The 17,207-nt window shown below is 38.8% G+C and overlaps 1 protein-coding gene across 3 annotated transcripts in view; it reads right to left on the bottom strand.

Moving 5' to 3' along the window:
• Nucleotides 1–17,207, bottom strand: part of LOC131029737 (F-box/LRR-repeat protein At5g63520) — a 251,491-nt gene that overhangs the window by 178,129 nt on the left and 56,155 nt on the right. For 2 of the 3 annotated variants that reach the window (XM_057960373.2, XM_057960374.2), the window contains exons 2-4: nt 12,292–12,399; nt 11,915–12,007; nt 11,641–11,781 (exon numbers count right to left, since the gene is read on the bottom strand). In XM_057960373.2, the coding sequence (XP_057816356.2) occupies nt 11,641–11,781; nt 11,915–12,007; nt 12,292–12,399 (342 nt within the window). The remainder of the gene's footprint in view (nt 1–11,640; nt 11,782–11,914; nt 12,008–12,291; nt 12,400–17,207) is intronic. The other variant, XM_057960372.2, reaches the window with a different exon arrangement.

Raw genomic sequence — 17,207 nt, 5'->3', positions numbered from 1 at the left:
CTCCATCCTAAGTGCTGCTTCCATTGCGCCTGATCAACGTGCAATTGGGGAGCAAGAGATGAACATCTGTGTGATTGATGATGAAGTAAGAGTGCTTTCCCAGCCAGTTGAGGAAGTGGTGGAGAAGGTCTTCCGAACTCCAAACACGGGGTAGATTGAAGCCCCTACAATCTTCTTGGATGGCATATCAGCGAACCCAGGAGAGGCAGATGATGAGTTTGATCGGAACACTGTAGAACAATCAACCATTCCAGATTGGCTGATAGCAAGGATAAAGGCCAAGGTTCCCAAGGAGGCCCACTCAACCGAGAGGTCACTGCAGCATTCCTGGAGAAGGTGAATGAACCCGCTATAGCTAAACCGCCCAAACCAGCCAGGAAGTTTTCCTTGATTCAGAGAGACAGTACCGGATTCAGGGCAGTCCAGATAGCGGTGCCCAAAGATGGGAAGACTAGGGACAATGTCACCGCAGATGATTACAAGGTTACCACCATAGAGATGGGTAAGCCTACCCAGGACCAAGAGATCCAATATTTTGATGACTCCTGCAACGTTCTAAAGACGAGGCTGGCTCATGAAAAGGAAAAGAGGAAGAAAGCGGAAGAAGAGAACCAACAGTGGAAGAAGTATGTTCTCCATCTTACTAGCCCGCTCAACCATGAAGTCCCCGCTACTCCACCACAACCTCTTCGGCAAGGATCAATGAAGGACTATGATGATATGAAGGGATCGTACACTCAAGAAAAGGAGTGGATTTCAGACACTTCGGTACGTGCTGACACCCTGGTAGAAAACTTAGTATCAGCACATGAGGCAACTTCTTTGTTGATTGATCATATCCAGGATCTAGCATCCAATTGGGAAGAAGTGGATGAAATTCAGAATGAAATACTCCCTCACCTGAAGGTTATCCGAGGCATGTCAAAGAGGAGCTTAGTGGATGCAGGCATCATACAGACAGAAGACAAGTACGACTTCGGCACGTGGTACTATGCTCTGGTCACTCGGATTGAGGTTCTGAAGAAATCCGAGACCAAGTGTTTTGAGACAGAGGCAAGTGTTAGAGAGATCCTAGGCAAGGTTTTCCGTGTGGCATCAGAGATTTGCAAGAAGGAAAGCCTAAGGGAGAAGCATTTACAAGCAGAGAACCTAAGAGCCAGGATTCAGGCAAGCTTCTTCCGAGATTCAGGGATGATTGACAAGGGCGATCTTTCGAAGATTGCAAACTTCCTCTCCATCAATGACAACTTCCTCACCCAAGCAGTGGAGTGGGAAGGCATCCTTGCCACATGCACCGACGATGTAGACCTCATCGACTTCCAGATTGGCAGTTTGCCAAGTGTCACCATGGAGGAGGTCAAGCTCATTGTGTCCAGATACGTTGAATCTCTGAAAGAGGAAAGTGGCCACTCACCTCAGTAAAATTAGCAGCTGCGCCACTTGTCACTCTTTCATTTGCTTAAACTGATAGTATTTCGGGAAACCCTGATTAGGGTTTAGGACTTTCAATCTTGGCCCTTGATCACTGTTTGATCTCGGCCATTCATTTATTTTTGAGAAACTATATAAGGTTGCCTCCTCTCATTTGAAAGGTGTGAGGTTTTTGATGTATTGTTGCTTAAGGTCATTTCCAGATAATATATTGCATGTGCGGTGCTTTGTAATCTCTATTATTTGAATGATTTGCATGGTTTCAATTGCCTCAACACTTAGTTAAAATTAACTTAGATTTGCTTTCATTGTTGTTAATTCGAATGAAGGATTTGATAAGTGTCAATTGATGGTGTATCTCCGCTCATACTTTTGGTGTATGGATGATTTCCATCTCACCGTGCAAAGTTAGTCTGAGCCCATCCCCTATGCATCCCAACATCTCGATCATAAGCACAACCCATTGAAGATTGCACCGGCCTTGTGTAGTTGTCCTTAGTGTGGCGAAGCAAGGTTTGGTTTCTCGAGAGCACCCAGTTGATACCGTCTCCAAAATTCGTAGGATTAAATTAGCCTTCCTGAACTCTATCCCTTTTTCCCTTCCTTTTGAAAGTCTAAATCCCAGAAAATTCCCAAAAAAAAAGAAGAGCCTAAAATTGCTAAATCCATCTAAGTCCAGCAATTCAAGATACTTGTCAAACGTAAGTCCCCCTTGAAATTTCGGCATACACTACCCAAGAAGCTATTCCACTAAAGTCGCTTGTTCGCACATATAGACCTTGGAATCAGTAGTGATTTTTTAGGAGAGGATAGAATACCTTCGAGTATCCTATCCTAATGTTTTGTAGATGATAAAACAGACACCAACACGTACTACCTGCGGGTATTGATGGGTGTGATGTTTACGACAGATAATACTATGGACATTGGGTGCATTCTGAGTCATTAATGGAAAGCTTATTCTCGTATTCATCTTGTACTTGCATTGTTCATTTATGTCCCTGACATACTCGACGCTTGCCAGCATTCCCCATACTGGGCTTCCACTTGCATGAATCCCATCCATGGCTAACTCGCTTCGGCAAACCCCTGAGTCCAACTCACTGCCTCCGCATTGATCTTGTGAAGACGCTCCCTTGCCTCCAACTGATCTCTGCTGCTAGTCCTCAACTCAACAACATATTGCAATAACCCAGTCCTTCACTTCCACTGAGCTGACTGTCCTTGTTTGAACATGTGTGAAACAACTCTGTGATATTCGGTTGCACCATGCCCCATACCGACTTCTACATCTCCAAGACTCCACCGTTTGCACCACAACATGACAGAACACCACAAACCATGCTCACCTCTCAACTGAGCCACTAGTGCCATCCTCGACGACACCCTTGTCTTCCAACTTCAACTGCTCCCGGATCCAATCCTAGCATCCACTGAAAGACACGCCTGCCACCAACCCTGTTGTGCAAGCCCCTGGTATTTGGCCACCCTGAACACACATACTCCACTGACCACAACACCCAATTGACTTCCCAAGTCGCACATTCAACTTTCAGCTCTCAACTTCCTTTCTGTAGTGCCATCTCGATTGCCTATTGACTGACCTCAGTGTGCCCAGCGTCTTATCCTGTTCCCAACAACTCAACCAAAGAACAACAACCAACATACTCCCGTTGATCCACCTCTAGTTGCACGTGATCCTCCTGGTACTTGTCAACCACTTCCACCTCCTTGGTGTACTCTCGCAAACCCACACCTCATGAGTCCGCCTTGGTGCGCTTCCCTGAAGACACCCATCTTGCATTGCATCCCACACAATCGGTCTATCTACTTCAATCCACTGTGCTACTTTGTTTGACTGATACACTGTCCATGGAACGCCCTGCGCCCTCGATGCTGCAACCCAAAGAAACTACCAACATCATTCAGCCAACCAACCTCTTATGCATAATGCCTCAGCAATCCACATCCAATGTGAGCAAGATACTCTCTCCTTCCCTTGACTTTCTCTGTGACTCGGTCCCATCTTTGGTTCCCAACCTTCAGACCTAACTCGCCACCAATTTCACACCTCAGATCATGTCCTGGACACAATCCTACATCTCACTTCATATATCTTCCTAGGTGCACTTCCCTGAAGACACCCAACTCTTGCATTGCATCCTACACAATCAGTAAACTCACTTCCATCCATTGTGCCACTTTGTCTGACTAAAGCACTTTCCAAGGAACGCCCTGCACCCTCGGTGCTGCAACCCAAAGAAGCCACCAACATTTGTAAGTTAGCCAATCTCTTGTGCCTGATGCCTTTGCAATCCACATCCAATGTGGGCAAGGTACTGTCTCTTTCCATTGACTTCCTTTGTGACTTGGCCCCTCACTGGCTCTCAACCATCGGACCTACTTCGCCACCAAGTTTGCTCCTCGGATCATGTCCTGGACACAATCCTACACCACACTGGGAACGACCTTATGCCATCCCACAACCCAAATTGTTACACCACGGGTCCATCCCAGATAAGACCTTACACCGCACTGTACTTGACAGCTCCATCTTGATTGCACCTCGGACCCGTCCTTGACAAGATTCTACACCACACTACTCCTTGCAGCTCCTACTCGATTTCCCCTCGGATCCGTCCTTGACAAGACCCTACACCACACTACTGCTAATCCTGAATCTCTAAGTAGTATTAGTTTAGAAATAAAGATTAGAAACAGTGAAGTCTTATAAATAAGACTGTTTCCTTATCATTAGCCTCTTGATCCATTGGAACAAAAGAAAAGAGCCAGAAGAATGTTAGCATTGATTACCTCCAAAAAGAAAAGCTTCATTGATGGTCCACTACATACCTACAATAAATTAGTTAGCATCATATCATAAACAATAAAGACTTGCAAGTATCCTTGAAATAAGCAAGTGATATTCCATCAAAAGAGGAAATACAGATTCCCTATAGTTTCCAAGCATGATGACCACAACCACCCACACACCTGCTCACAATCATACCATTCCATACATAAATTCAGAAAGAATAATGCATAAGATGATAGGGTCATGAGCAAATCATCCACGGAGGAAGCGTATCATCAGAATGACAAGCATATGGCCACCCAATCCATCAAGTTCCAACTATACCTAATAAACTCAATGACCATACATACAAGAAGCGATGAAATTACTTATTACAAATCAGACTGAAGACATTCCCACTGTATGATCAAGGAACCCGATGAAATAAGATCAACCATGATGAGGATTCAAGCATGTATCTTTGCCAGCTATCTAACTCTTACCGCGTCCTTTATTCCTCATGGCAAGAGTGGGTCATCTTTTCCTTTTTATGTTGGAGTCCTAGTTCACGCCATATTACCTTGGTTCGAGTCCTTAATGCGTCCTCAAATCTTTTTCTAGTCATTTAAGTCAAGTTCAGACAATTGATTGAACTCCTTGAACACGTTGAACCGTTCTGAACTGGGTTCAACAGGTTCATTTAGGTTCAATACGTTCAAAGGTGTTCAGGGAAAAGTTTTTCGTACTAAAGTTTTCTCTAAGTATTTTGCAGCGGCTCTTCCAAAAGGTTTTTCCTGTTCGGTAATATAACGTTTGTGTTGAACTTATTGAGCTGAGTTCAAAGGGTTCAAATATGTTCAGCGTGTTCAACATGGCAAGTGGTCAACAGTTTGACGCGGCGTACATCTTGAAATACTTGAACACTCAAGAAGTTGGTTCAAGATGTTCATACAGGTTCAATGTTGATGGGTCCCGCGGTTTCTAATGTTTTGAGAAGTGCACTTATTGCTAAATACAGAGAGGCAGAACCATATTGTAAAGTGATGTCATTCTTTGGCTTTTTCGAAATAAGTGAACGTTTTGGGAACTGGCAGTTTCTTAAAGTACGCCGCCATGCATTCAATGCATGCGTGCGGGGTCTAATCTACCAGTTTGCCACGTTCGGAATGAAATTGCGAAATCATTGCATTTAATGTGTCTGTATCATTACCTTTCTCAATAAGGTATGAAAATCATTTGTGTTCTGCATTTGCTACTTGCTGTTGGATTTTTGTTTATGTTATCCCTGGATAGGAGTCTTTCTTGCTGCTAGCCGTCGTCCGATTATACAACTGTGAAGGTGAGTCTTTCCTTATTTTCTCCAGTGTTTTCCCTTGCATTTTCTCTCATACAGAAGGTTTCACTGCAATCAAATTTAGGTTTCTTGTTTTGAAATCATGAAGTCTACCCTGCACTTGTTTGGAAACGTCTTTAGCTTGGCGTCCACAGAAGCCATAGTTAGTGATACTGACCTGAAAGGAGAGAACCTTGAAGATTTGAAAGAAAGGGTGTTCAAGGGTGTTGATAAGTCTTTTTGTATAGAGATTTTGAGTAGTGGACTTTTAGAAGCCGCAGCCTTTCCTCCAGCAATTCCTTGTCCAAAGTTGGTTCGGGAGTGTATTGCTAGATATGACCCTGTATCTGAAACTATTAAGAGAGATAATGGCGAAACCCTTCTTGCTATTAACCGCGAGGTAATTGCTTCAGTTTTCAAGATACCGGATTACCAGTTTTCTAATTTCTCTCCTGCCCAGTCAATTAGTGAGTTCAATGCAGATAGAGCCGGACACAGGAATAATGTGGCGAACTTCTGGTTGAAGGTCCCTCAAAGAGGTGGTTCTAGACTACCTGAAAATCCTAACAAGAACCACATGTTGCCACATATCCACGATGTGATGCTTCTGTTGCATCGAGCCAGAGGTTCTGCCGAGGCTTATAGCTTTGATGATTGGATATATTGCTATGTGCAATTAGTTTTGGAAGGAAAACAATATTTGGATTGGACAGAGTTAATTGCTGATTCAATGAGAGAGCAGTTGAGTCTAGCCAAGTAGTTTCAACAAAACTTCTTCATGTCCTCGTATCTTTTGTATTGTCTGGCCTGTGTTAAAGAGTTAACGGGTATACCCAAGCAGCCCACTGAGGAAGATGTTCCGGTGTACGAGTTCTATCCAATGCTGCAAAAAGACAATGCCCTACAAGATTTCAGAAGGATACACAACGCATTCCTGGGTGATATGTGTCATGAACTGAAGGGTACAAAGGCCAAACGGATTTCAGATGATGCACAGACCTTGATTAAGAAGTTCGGTAGTTTTTACATCCAATTCCCACGCTTTTGCTATATACGAGTAGGAGGCTTTGAAGAGGAACCCTTCAAGCTTCCGCACTTCTGTTCTGATTGTTTTGTCCTAGCAGAAGTATGCAGACAACTGACTTCCGTGGTCAAGAAGGCACAGCCTAAGGACAAGTGGGAAGGTCATTTTCCAATACAATTGGGAGTGTTATCTTGTAATTCAATGTCTAATGCAATAAGTATAGGAGCAGACTTTAGAAATTTTAATTTCTTTTTGTATTCTGAAAGAAAAGGGTTTGACAATAAAGGTTTTTCTCGGAGCCTTGGCTTAATGCCTTATCTTCCCACGCCACAGTTAGAAGATTTCTGGGAAGACTGTTCAGATGAACTTGAAGTCTTCAAAAGAGAATACATGAGATTGGTGCTGGAACAGGTTATCTCTTTGCAAATAAGGTTAGACATTAAAGGGCTTGAAGAAGATTACCTTGAACTATTTGAACCAGGGTATTTAGCCCATGCAGAGACTGAAATGCCCCCAATTAATTGGGATGAGGAGGAAAATGATGACATACAATTAAGAACTAAACGAGTTCTGGAAAGAACCGTGGCATGGGTGGCTAAAAAGAAAGCAATGAAGCCAGGCGCCAAATCCCTTTCTGCAAGAAATATGTCTTCACCAAAACGTCCTTCTAACAGTGCTCCTGTTCGTGCAAGTAAGGAAATCAAGTCGGCTCAGCTTAGACGCAGGTCTAGCCCAACTATGGATTTCAGTACCCCTCGGCATACCCGATCACGTAGTGTCTCCTAGAGGAAGATGGACCAGGTCAAGGATATGGGAGTAAAAGATATCGTGCTTGAGGCTCAAATTTTTGAAATTGAAGATTTGGATGGTGAAGTTGCTTCTGCTCTAGACTCCCAAACAGTGACTGTGGCAATGACGCCACCACCGAAAATGATTGAAGGAACTTCTTGTTCCGCTGCGACCCCTAAATGGTTAACAACCTCAGTGAACAAGAAAAGGAGCTTTCTTCCTATGACCATTCCAATTCAGGAGATGGTTGCCAAGTACTCTGAGAAGAATCCAAAGCCAAAGAGGTTCAAGACCACCGCTCACCTGAACAATGACGAAGAAATTTGTAAATGGACGGCGGAAATTGCTTCTTACAAACCGAAAGATGAGAACAAAGAGGCCGGTTCTAACGATTTTGAAATCACAAAAGTAGAGTTGGGAAAGATGAGCAGGGATACAGATAACCATTTTTTCCAAGTGTCAGCGAAGAAAATGCTTACCCGGTCAGAGAAGGATGGACGGGAGAAAAGAGAACTTAAAAGACACATAAGTGTTTTGGCTCAATTCGTCAATAGCATCGGTTGCCTTGGAGCAATTCCAATATCCCATGCCACTGAGAATTTTGACCCAACCTCTCCGGAAAACAAGAAGTTGATGAACCAAGTTCAACGGGCTAAGAGCATCGCTGAAGCGGTTGAAAAGTGGATTGAACAGGTAATCAAAGATGGTGAAAAATACATTACCGACTCTTGGAAGTTGTGTGATGAAGTACAGAGCTTGATTTCTGAAATCCAAAACCAGCTTGTACCGTGGGAGAAAGAAGAGCACAAATGGCAAAATGTCCTGCCTCTGTTTACCAAAATCAAAGAGTATGGAGCTACCAGATTTCTGACAGAACATTCAATTAAGCTGGTAGCTGATGAATGCCAACTTTTCGTGCTAAAGAAAACTATCATGTGGCGGGTGCTCACCTTTCAGTCGGTAATTACGGATGCAAAAACCTCCGTCTATGAACTCCAAGATTTGCAAAGCAGTATAGTCAAGGATAATAAAGTGGTTAATCCCGATCATGACTGGGAGCTAGGAATCTGTGGGTCAAGCACACAGGAAGCAGTCAAGTCTTTCCAGTTGAACATGGAGAAGATCAGAGTTAAGAGTAGTTTCACGCCGAAGGTTATAACCAAGGTGGCTAGGATCGAATCTATGGTTTTCATTGGGAATGATCAACTGCCGAAGCACTCAAAGAAGATGGTGCAACACAAGTGGAATAAAGAAGTGGCAAAGGCGAAACTCAATGCAATGAAAGTCCCAAGCCAATCAATGATCCAGGAACTCACAGCTGCTCATGACGCTCGCGAAGACGGAGAAGATGATGATGATGAAATATGACATAATGCATCCACTTTGGGCTAGTTTTCTTTATTTTTAAAAATATTTTTCATAGTTATGCAAAAACTTCAGGACAACTGTCCCAAAATACTTTCTGTTGGTTTCGTAACTGTTTTATCGAGGAGTGGTCGAGTTTTCAGGGAGACCTCCCCCGTTTAGACTATAAATTAAGTAAAACAAAGGATAGAAGGGTTAGATTTTAGCAACTACTTTTGTGAACTTCGACTGAAGCGTTGTTTTTGGTATTTTATGTTCTTATTCAAAGGAGGAATCAGATGATTGGAACCTGTTGGGAAAAAGATTAGCAGATATATTTTTGTGTCTTTGTTGCATAAAGAGATATATATGAAATCTGATCATATTGTTTTTGGGGAGAAGAAAGATCTGTGTATTTTGAATCCGAATAGATAACATGTCTTTGCATATGTTCATCCGATCAAGTAACAGTAATTGATCATTTCATTGCAGTATTTCATTATTCTTCTGATGTTCTTTCCTTTGAACGTGTTGTTTACTCTAGAAAAGATTCATGATTGAAGGCGGATTTATTTTCCTTGAATCTGTTCGTCTTTAATTAGTTTAGGTGGAAGAAGTATATTGAACTTTGTTTCAGTTGCTGTAGTTACATGTATTGAAAAATTAAAGAAAATAGTTTTCCATTATTTATGAGACATGAGGAAAGTTATGGCCTTTCATCTAAGAATGAAATAGGCAGCCTTATATGCTTTCTGGTTAAAAGCTTCATTCAGATATAAATCGAAATAAAACACATTTCATGAAAAACTAAGATAGGGAGCTGTACCTATGCAAAAATTCAAAGGGAAGTGATTTGAACAACACTTACCCAACTGTTCAGTGAATCATTTGTTATTGGAATAAGGTAACAGAGTTTAAGATTAATCATTTGAAAACAAAGGGCAAATCTGTTCACTAACACAACAAGGAGGATCTGATAACCTTAATATCGTTGAACCATTGATTATTGATCCCTTTACAATATCAAAGATATCGAGCATGATTAAGGAATTAAATCGATTCCTTAGGAATCAGATAAATTAACATAATTGGTTAATATCCTAAGGTGGTGCGATTATGTCTTAACAAATGAACATGTCTCTATCCACCAATAGACACAACCCATCAGTTGTCTAACTGTATATTGGCAATCATTTCATGGAGGAGAGATGTCGAATATATTTTTATCTTGTTTCTTATTCCAATTTCGAAGAGCTCGAGGAGAGCCAAGCCGAAGGCCCAATAATCAGGTGCATACATCAATTGTATTCATACCAGAGACAGCCCCACCGCCATTGCAAGTATTCATTTCCAGATCAAAAACAGCATATCAAATCCTTGTTGCATATTATTTTCTCTGAATCAGACACAACATCATTGTATTCCATATTTGATATAGCAACCATATCATTGATAAACGATATCAATATTTCAGTCATTGCAAAGATCATTACTGAGATAGCAATCTAATCGCCAAAGGCGATACTGTCTTACCAATCATTTCGTACATTTAAGGACTAATATCTGAAATAGCAATCCAATCACTAAGAGATTGCAGACAAAGATAACAGCAGATTATCCATTGACAAATCAGGAAAGGCTAACATAATCATTGCCATTTATTATTTGACTGCATCTTTACTTCCAAATTATACATGTTTATTGTAAATATCAGACATTGTAATTTAAGAAGTGTAAGTAATTCCTAAGATATCTTAAAAGGGACATTACAAGTAATATCAGAGCTTATAATCCTGCCAGCCTGTGAATGTTTATGAACAATAAAGAATTAAAAACTTATCAACGTAAGAAGTCAGGCCAAGGCAACAGAAACAAGCAACAAGAAAGAACAAGCATGGGTGGCGAAGATATTGGTAAAAAGATGGATCAATTCTTTTATCAACAAAGGATGGCCCAGTTACTTGACATGCTCACACAAACAGTTATCAGTGTCTCAGCAAATAATAATAATCGTAATAATAACCAAGGGGGGAACGAAGGACAGTCAAACAATGGGAGCCCAAACCATCGGTCAACCACAAAGAGTTCCCGACCAATGATACCAACCTTTACACCAAGGGTTGAACTGCAAGCAGAAGATGGACCTTAATTAGTAGATCTTCAAGATCAATTCCAACAACATTGAATAGATGGAGGGCTCCAAAACGAAATGTCATTAAAAGATTATATGGATTTGAGAATGAGGCATTCACCTAGGAAAGGCAATCAGGACAACTATTCTGAATTAAAGAGGAAGGTAGGAAAACTCAACATCTCATATTATGATGGGAATATTATAAAATATTATACAAATAAAATTTGTACTGGTACCTGTACCCAAGGGCAAAAAAAATTGCCATACCCGATTCCGTATCCATACCCTAATCAGCAACTTAGTTGTAGCCAAAGCTACCTCTGTCTAAGTTAGATTAAGTTAACTTACCTCCGGATTAGGAATGATTAGGATTCAACTCATGACCTCTTGGACATGTCACTTCTGTGAGTCATACATCCAAGAGGCCCATATATTTGTACTTCACTCCTTGAAATTTGCTCCATTATATTGAATATAGAATATCTTTATTCTCCAATGTAGATTTGTGATTTGCTATAGTCATTAGGTCTTTGATAGATTTGTTGTGTTTCTGACAAATTCTAACAAAAGGGATGAACAAAACTCCATATGCCCAAGTGGAACATGTTTCAAGAGCAACCTTCTTTAAAAACAAAAACAAAATAAAAATATTTCATCCCTTTTTAACTTCGAAGATTTATGATTATTCTTTCAACAGAAATGGCATTCTTGAGAACTTAAATTAGGAAATCCAAGAGAAAATTCACTTTATTCAACTAGTAGCAACAGTTGCTGATGGCTTGAGCACTTACTACCAATGAATTGCATAAAGGAATTGCCTCTATCTTTAAACCAGGAAAATGTCCAATTGTGACAGCAAGACCATGCTGTTCATCAATAATCCTACGACGAGCAGCTTTGCTTGTCTCATAAGCTGGTTGCCTCCACGTTACCTAGACATGAAATAAAAATCAATCATATCAAGTGATCAAACTTGAAAACTTGCAACTAACAATGCATTGAAAAGTTAAACCATCTTGCATGAAACATGAAGTTATTTAATTATTTGGGAATCAGAACACCAACCTCCTTTTGGTCACTACTAATTGCATCTGGACCAATTATACCAGTAGCAAAACATGCAACTGTGGGGATTCTTGAACCTAAAATCTTTTTTAGCTGCATAAAGTCAACAAAATGGCAATTATCATAGAAAGGAAACAACTAGAAAATAATAGAATCCTCAATGCCGGCAAGCATGGGTCTTATCAAGCATAAACTCAACTTCACAAACAATAGTTTACAAGTTGTGAGAACAATTGTAGTCACCCTAGCATAGCAAAGAAAATGACCAATTAAGATAAAGGTAAAAATGAAAATCTGAATAACACTTCCATACAAGATACACATTCATGACAAAAGTATTTTCTACTTCAAGTTTTTATGAAATTTAAAAAACATACTAGGGTGGTTATCCTTGACAAGTTGAACTTTTGGCCTGCAAAGGCAATTGCGAAGTTTGGCCGAATTGGTTTTGAAAGTATCTTGTCCATAATCTCATCAATGGCTGCCTATTGTAAAACCAGAATAAATAATTATTTAAAATGATTTAAAAATAATAATAAATTCAACATGCTAAGCATCACAGAATTCATCAAAAAACCACTCTCATGAGAGAAAACGTTTAACATGAAATGAATGAATTCAATCAAATCCAACAGCTTTGCCTTAGAAAATATAGAATAAGAACACAGTAAATTCAAAGACTACATTATGTCTTGCCTTACACTCTTGTGAAGACCTCAGGACCTCTCTGATTAAGCCAGCTAGGCAAATGCTAATATAGGGCCTCTTGATGTTTTACTCTTAGGAATTATTAATATTTATTTGGTCAATAAGTATGTATCTTTAATTTTTGAGCCAAGGAAACAAGCACTTGACTCCAATAAAGTCATGAACCATGCCTCCAAAACATTGCATGAAAGGCAAATCATATATCAATTATTATAATTTTATTTCTAGTTGTCACTATAATGCATTACACAATACACACCATGTAGCACTCATACTGCAAGAAAACAAGGAATGCAGGAAAATTTGTGAGACTAAATTGATAGCTTATTCACACACATCAAAGCTTGATCATCAAATGTTAGCTTCAAAGAAGTTTCACTTGTAAATATTCTACTTATACATTTTGGCTTCCATACTTCATTGAAAACCACGCACTGCTTATCAGTCACCAAACAAATGGCCTTACACCTACACATGGGCTTTCACTAGATTGAGCTTTCACTATGGTTAGTAATTGGGCTTTCATTAAGTAACTACGAAAGTTTATGAAACACTTCAGTTTTCATTCACCCAGCAAAAGCCTTTGCAACAAGATAAAAAATTAGATTTAATATTGTTAGCATAGCAGCATTCAATGAAATTATATTACTCGGGTTTAAAATGTGAAAAATCTGGAAAAAAGTTGTGAGCTTAAAACAATGTGTTTGTTGTAAAAATAGGGAAAAAAGGCTAAACTTTTTATTTGATGTCAAATATAGTGTGTATCATACTCATATTAAACTTACAACAACAGCACGGCAAACCAAAAGTGTAAATGGAATTCAATTACAGAGATTTAAAACAGGAGAAACAAGGCAAATTAAAAAATACTAAAATACTCCTAAAAACCAAAAAAAAAAAAACCTGCAAATGTTATTTCATAGCAAATAGAGTACATAGAAAGAGAAACAAAGCCCAAATTTCAATTATAAGACAAATAAAGATTCCATGTTGTCAACTACTCTCAATTTCTCATTAAGTACCAGTTTTTCAGTCTTAAAGTACAACTAAATATTGTCAATATCATAGACTAATTACTCATAAGTCAACTGTCATATACAAAATAAAATTGGTGAATAAAAAATTCAAAGAGCCTCTATGGTAGCTATGAGTAAATAAGAGAAAAAAAAGTTGATGCCCTTGCATTTGCAGCCATTTGGTCCAAACTTATCCAAAACTTCATTCAAGATATCCAAATCCCCTTCATTAGATGTAGGCGCCTCATTTGTAATCAAATCAAAATTAGGGTCAAGCTCATATAGATCAATTGGTTGATCATCTTCAACACTACCAAAGGTTCACAATGATGACCGCATAAGTTCTGAACCAACTAGTGTATGTTATTAAAATAGAAACAGGCAAAGATGAAGGTTGTGGTGGATGAAGACCAAATCATTCATCTGTTGTTGGCTCAATAGATTGTGTTTCTAGAGTGTACATACTCAAATACACTCCAAGAATGCTCACAAGAAAAACAACGACCTTGTTGGTTAGTATTCGCATTCCCATACAACAAATTGATTTGGCCTCATGGCCAAAGAATTCCCACCATTGTGCTAACACTAGATTAGTCACAAAAGAAAAATTTATAAATAAAGCCAACTAATTAAATTCCATTTGATGTATAATTAATAAGATTACAAATTATTAATTTGTAAATTACTACATAATGTTATTGCCTTCCATTGTTCCACTACACATGTCAAAGAAGAAGCCCTTTGCTTGCTTGTACGATGGCAACTCCACTATGGCTGCTTGTCTTTCCTCTGCATTGGGAAAGAATGTGGAAATGCATTTAAACAACCCTACCCTCATTTCTCCATCCTCCTTGAATGATGGACTATAATATATAAAGGGATTCAAGAAGTAGCCTACAGCATGGATATGACAATGGATTTGCCAATCCCATTTAACATCGACAATCTCCCAAAATAGCATGAATCTCCTCCCATTATCATGAATTTTGGACCATATTGCCTCTTTAGCCCCATCTATGGCCTTGTAAAAATAACCCACGGAGGATTTTTCACAATATCTTTTGCATCCATCCAGAAAGAATCATCAAACACAAGATGTGAAATAGTGAGTCCGTCCATTTGACTAGGAAAAGAGAATTCTACCCAATCTAATGAAACAAACATCCATTTGACATTCATCCTTTAAGTATATACACTCTAAAATACTTAGAAACTAGTGGCAAACCTTGTCGTCCCTAGTCTCACAAGCACCTTTCCCTCAATGAATTTTCTCATCATGCTCAACACCCTAGTGTGGTTATAAATGAATTTGGTGATGGATCTCCCCCTATACCGTAGATTTAATCCAATTAACTTTTTTAGTGTACTAAAGGATTAAATCAATGCAATGTGATGCACATGGTTTCCAAAACAATGTGGTATACTTCTTCATGAGAAGTTTGCTTGCTGCCACACAGATTGTTGCATTGGCAATAATGAATGAGCCAACATATTGTGGCCCAACCTCCATCACAACCTCATCAAAAAGTGAAAACAAGTCAATTGGTTTCAATTTATCCAATGCATCTACTAATTTCAAGAAGCTTCTACCACTTTCGGATGCAACACGAACTTGATCAATGCACGATTTCTTATATCAGTCCACCCATTGGACAAAATACAACTTGTAATCTTCCAATTCTTGTGATGATCAATAACTACCTTGATAACATCCTACACCAACTCTTCAACATGTCAACTATGAGGAACTTCAATGATAGGGCCTTGAAACTAGGACCTCAAATCACAATGGCATCAACTATGGTCTACCAAGAAGAAGATTGAGAAACGTAAAATGGGATGATCAAATGATAGCAAGAGTTTGCTATTACCTTTCTTGTATGTACCAAAACATTTTCCTCCATCCTATGCTATCCAATGGCAATTGGGATCCAAGTGCAATGCAAGGTGCCAAAAAGACATTCACCCTTCCATCAGCAATATTGGGTTTTTTTTTTAAGTTTTTTTGGTTGCTATGTAGAAGAGGTTGTGGCATGAGAATGCATGGAAGAGGGTGTGACATGATAAGAAATAGAATCATGCCATAATGGTAAATATTCCTCATCCTCACCAATGGTTGTTGTTGCATCGTGATCATCATCGCATTCACCAGAAGACCATGTTGATGAGCCCAAGGTAATTTTAGCCTTTTTCACCTTACTTTCTGCATAGGTATTAAGTGTCAACCTTGCAATAGCGGAAATTCAATTTAGCTAAGAGATAATGTTTTATATTTGAACAAATTCATACATTACTTACAAATGGAAAATATTCAAATATTGCGCTAAAACAGAGAGAATAAATAACTTGACAATTACAGAAGTATTCTTTAAATTAGAAATAAATAATGTATGTTCAACTAAAGGCATAGAAAGGAGATGAGAAAACAATATTTTCAAAAAATTTAGAGATGATTTGCAGATCCCAAAATTAGAAAAGAGATACAGAATGGAACCTGGCACCAAATAGTATACATCACTATCTAGGATGCCAACACATTGCATAGACATCTATGCTATGTACTATTATCTGTATGTCGCTATTATCAGAACATTGATGTAAAATGTAAAATTTATAAAAAGCCAGTAGAGTAGAGTAGTGTAGGAGTTGTTGAATAGGGATTGCTGTACCAGCAGTTGAAGCAAATGAATAAAGCATTGAAGTATGGGGTTTTACCAGTTGCCTTCTCTTGTTTGCGTGGTTTCTTTCATCAAATTAGTTGAACTTCAGTGATTTTAATGGGTAAGTGCGAGGTTTTTGGCAAGATTTTTTGAAAAACTCGCCGCCGTAGTTGCATAAAAAGGCCCAATAAAACATAAAGCCATTTTTAATTCTTTTTTTTTTTTTGCTCCTTTGGCACTTGGGACATGTTTGGGAATTGTTTGCAAGGTGATTGCAGCTAATTGGAGTGAAAAATTGGAAATTTAAAAAGGATTCGGTGTGAATTTGAAGAGAAAATTGGATTTCAAGGTAGGCTTTTTTATTTTCCTTTTCTTTTTTTTTAGCATTTTGGTTTGTTTTGCTACTTCTAGGTTTAACAAAAAACATCAATGCTATTAAGTTAACACTCTAAATTAGATTTAGATTGCAAACAAGAAGATTTTCCACCATTTTTTCCTATTTTTTTATTGTTTTTCACAAGTTTTCAAAGTTCAAACTCAACCAATTTTTTATATTTGAATCCCTTTTTTTTTTAAGAGAATGTTTACAATCTTAGATTAAAATCGTTAGATTAATTTTTTACTAATTTCATCTAATCTATAATCATTTAAAATAATTTAGTTCGTTAATTTTTTTATTAAAATATTGACAACTTGTGCTTGGTGTTTGTACGTGTAGGTTAATATATAATGGCAAATAGAGAAGCCACAACTTCAGGTTCAGGGTTGGTGCCTCCACCATCATTTGTAGGCACTCGTCTTAAAGGAGCTAGAGACCTAGCTTGGAAGTATGCCTATCAAGGACTTGAAACTGGTTCGGTTTTTTGCAAAAAAAGTGAAAGAATATTTCATGGAGGCTTAAACCGCCTC

This window comes from Cryptomeria japonica, chromosome 9 (genome assembly GCF_030272615.1).
Source record: "Cryptomeria japonica chromosome 9, Sugi_1.0, whole genome shotgun sequence".
Classification (NCBI taxonomy): domain Eukaryota; kingdom Viridiplantae; phylum Streptophyta; class Pinopsida; order Cupressales; family Cupressaceae; genus Cryptomeria; species Cryptomeria japonica.
This window is presented reverse-complemented; position numbering and strand designations above follow the sequence as displayed.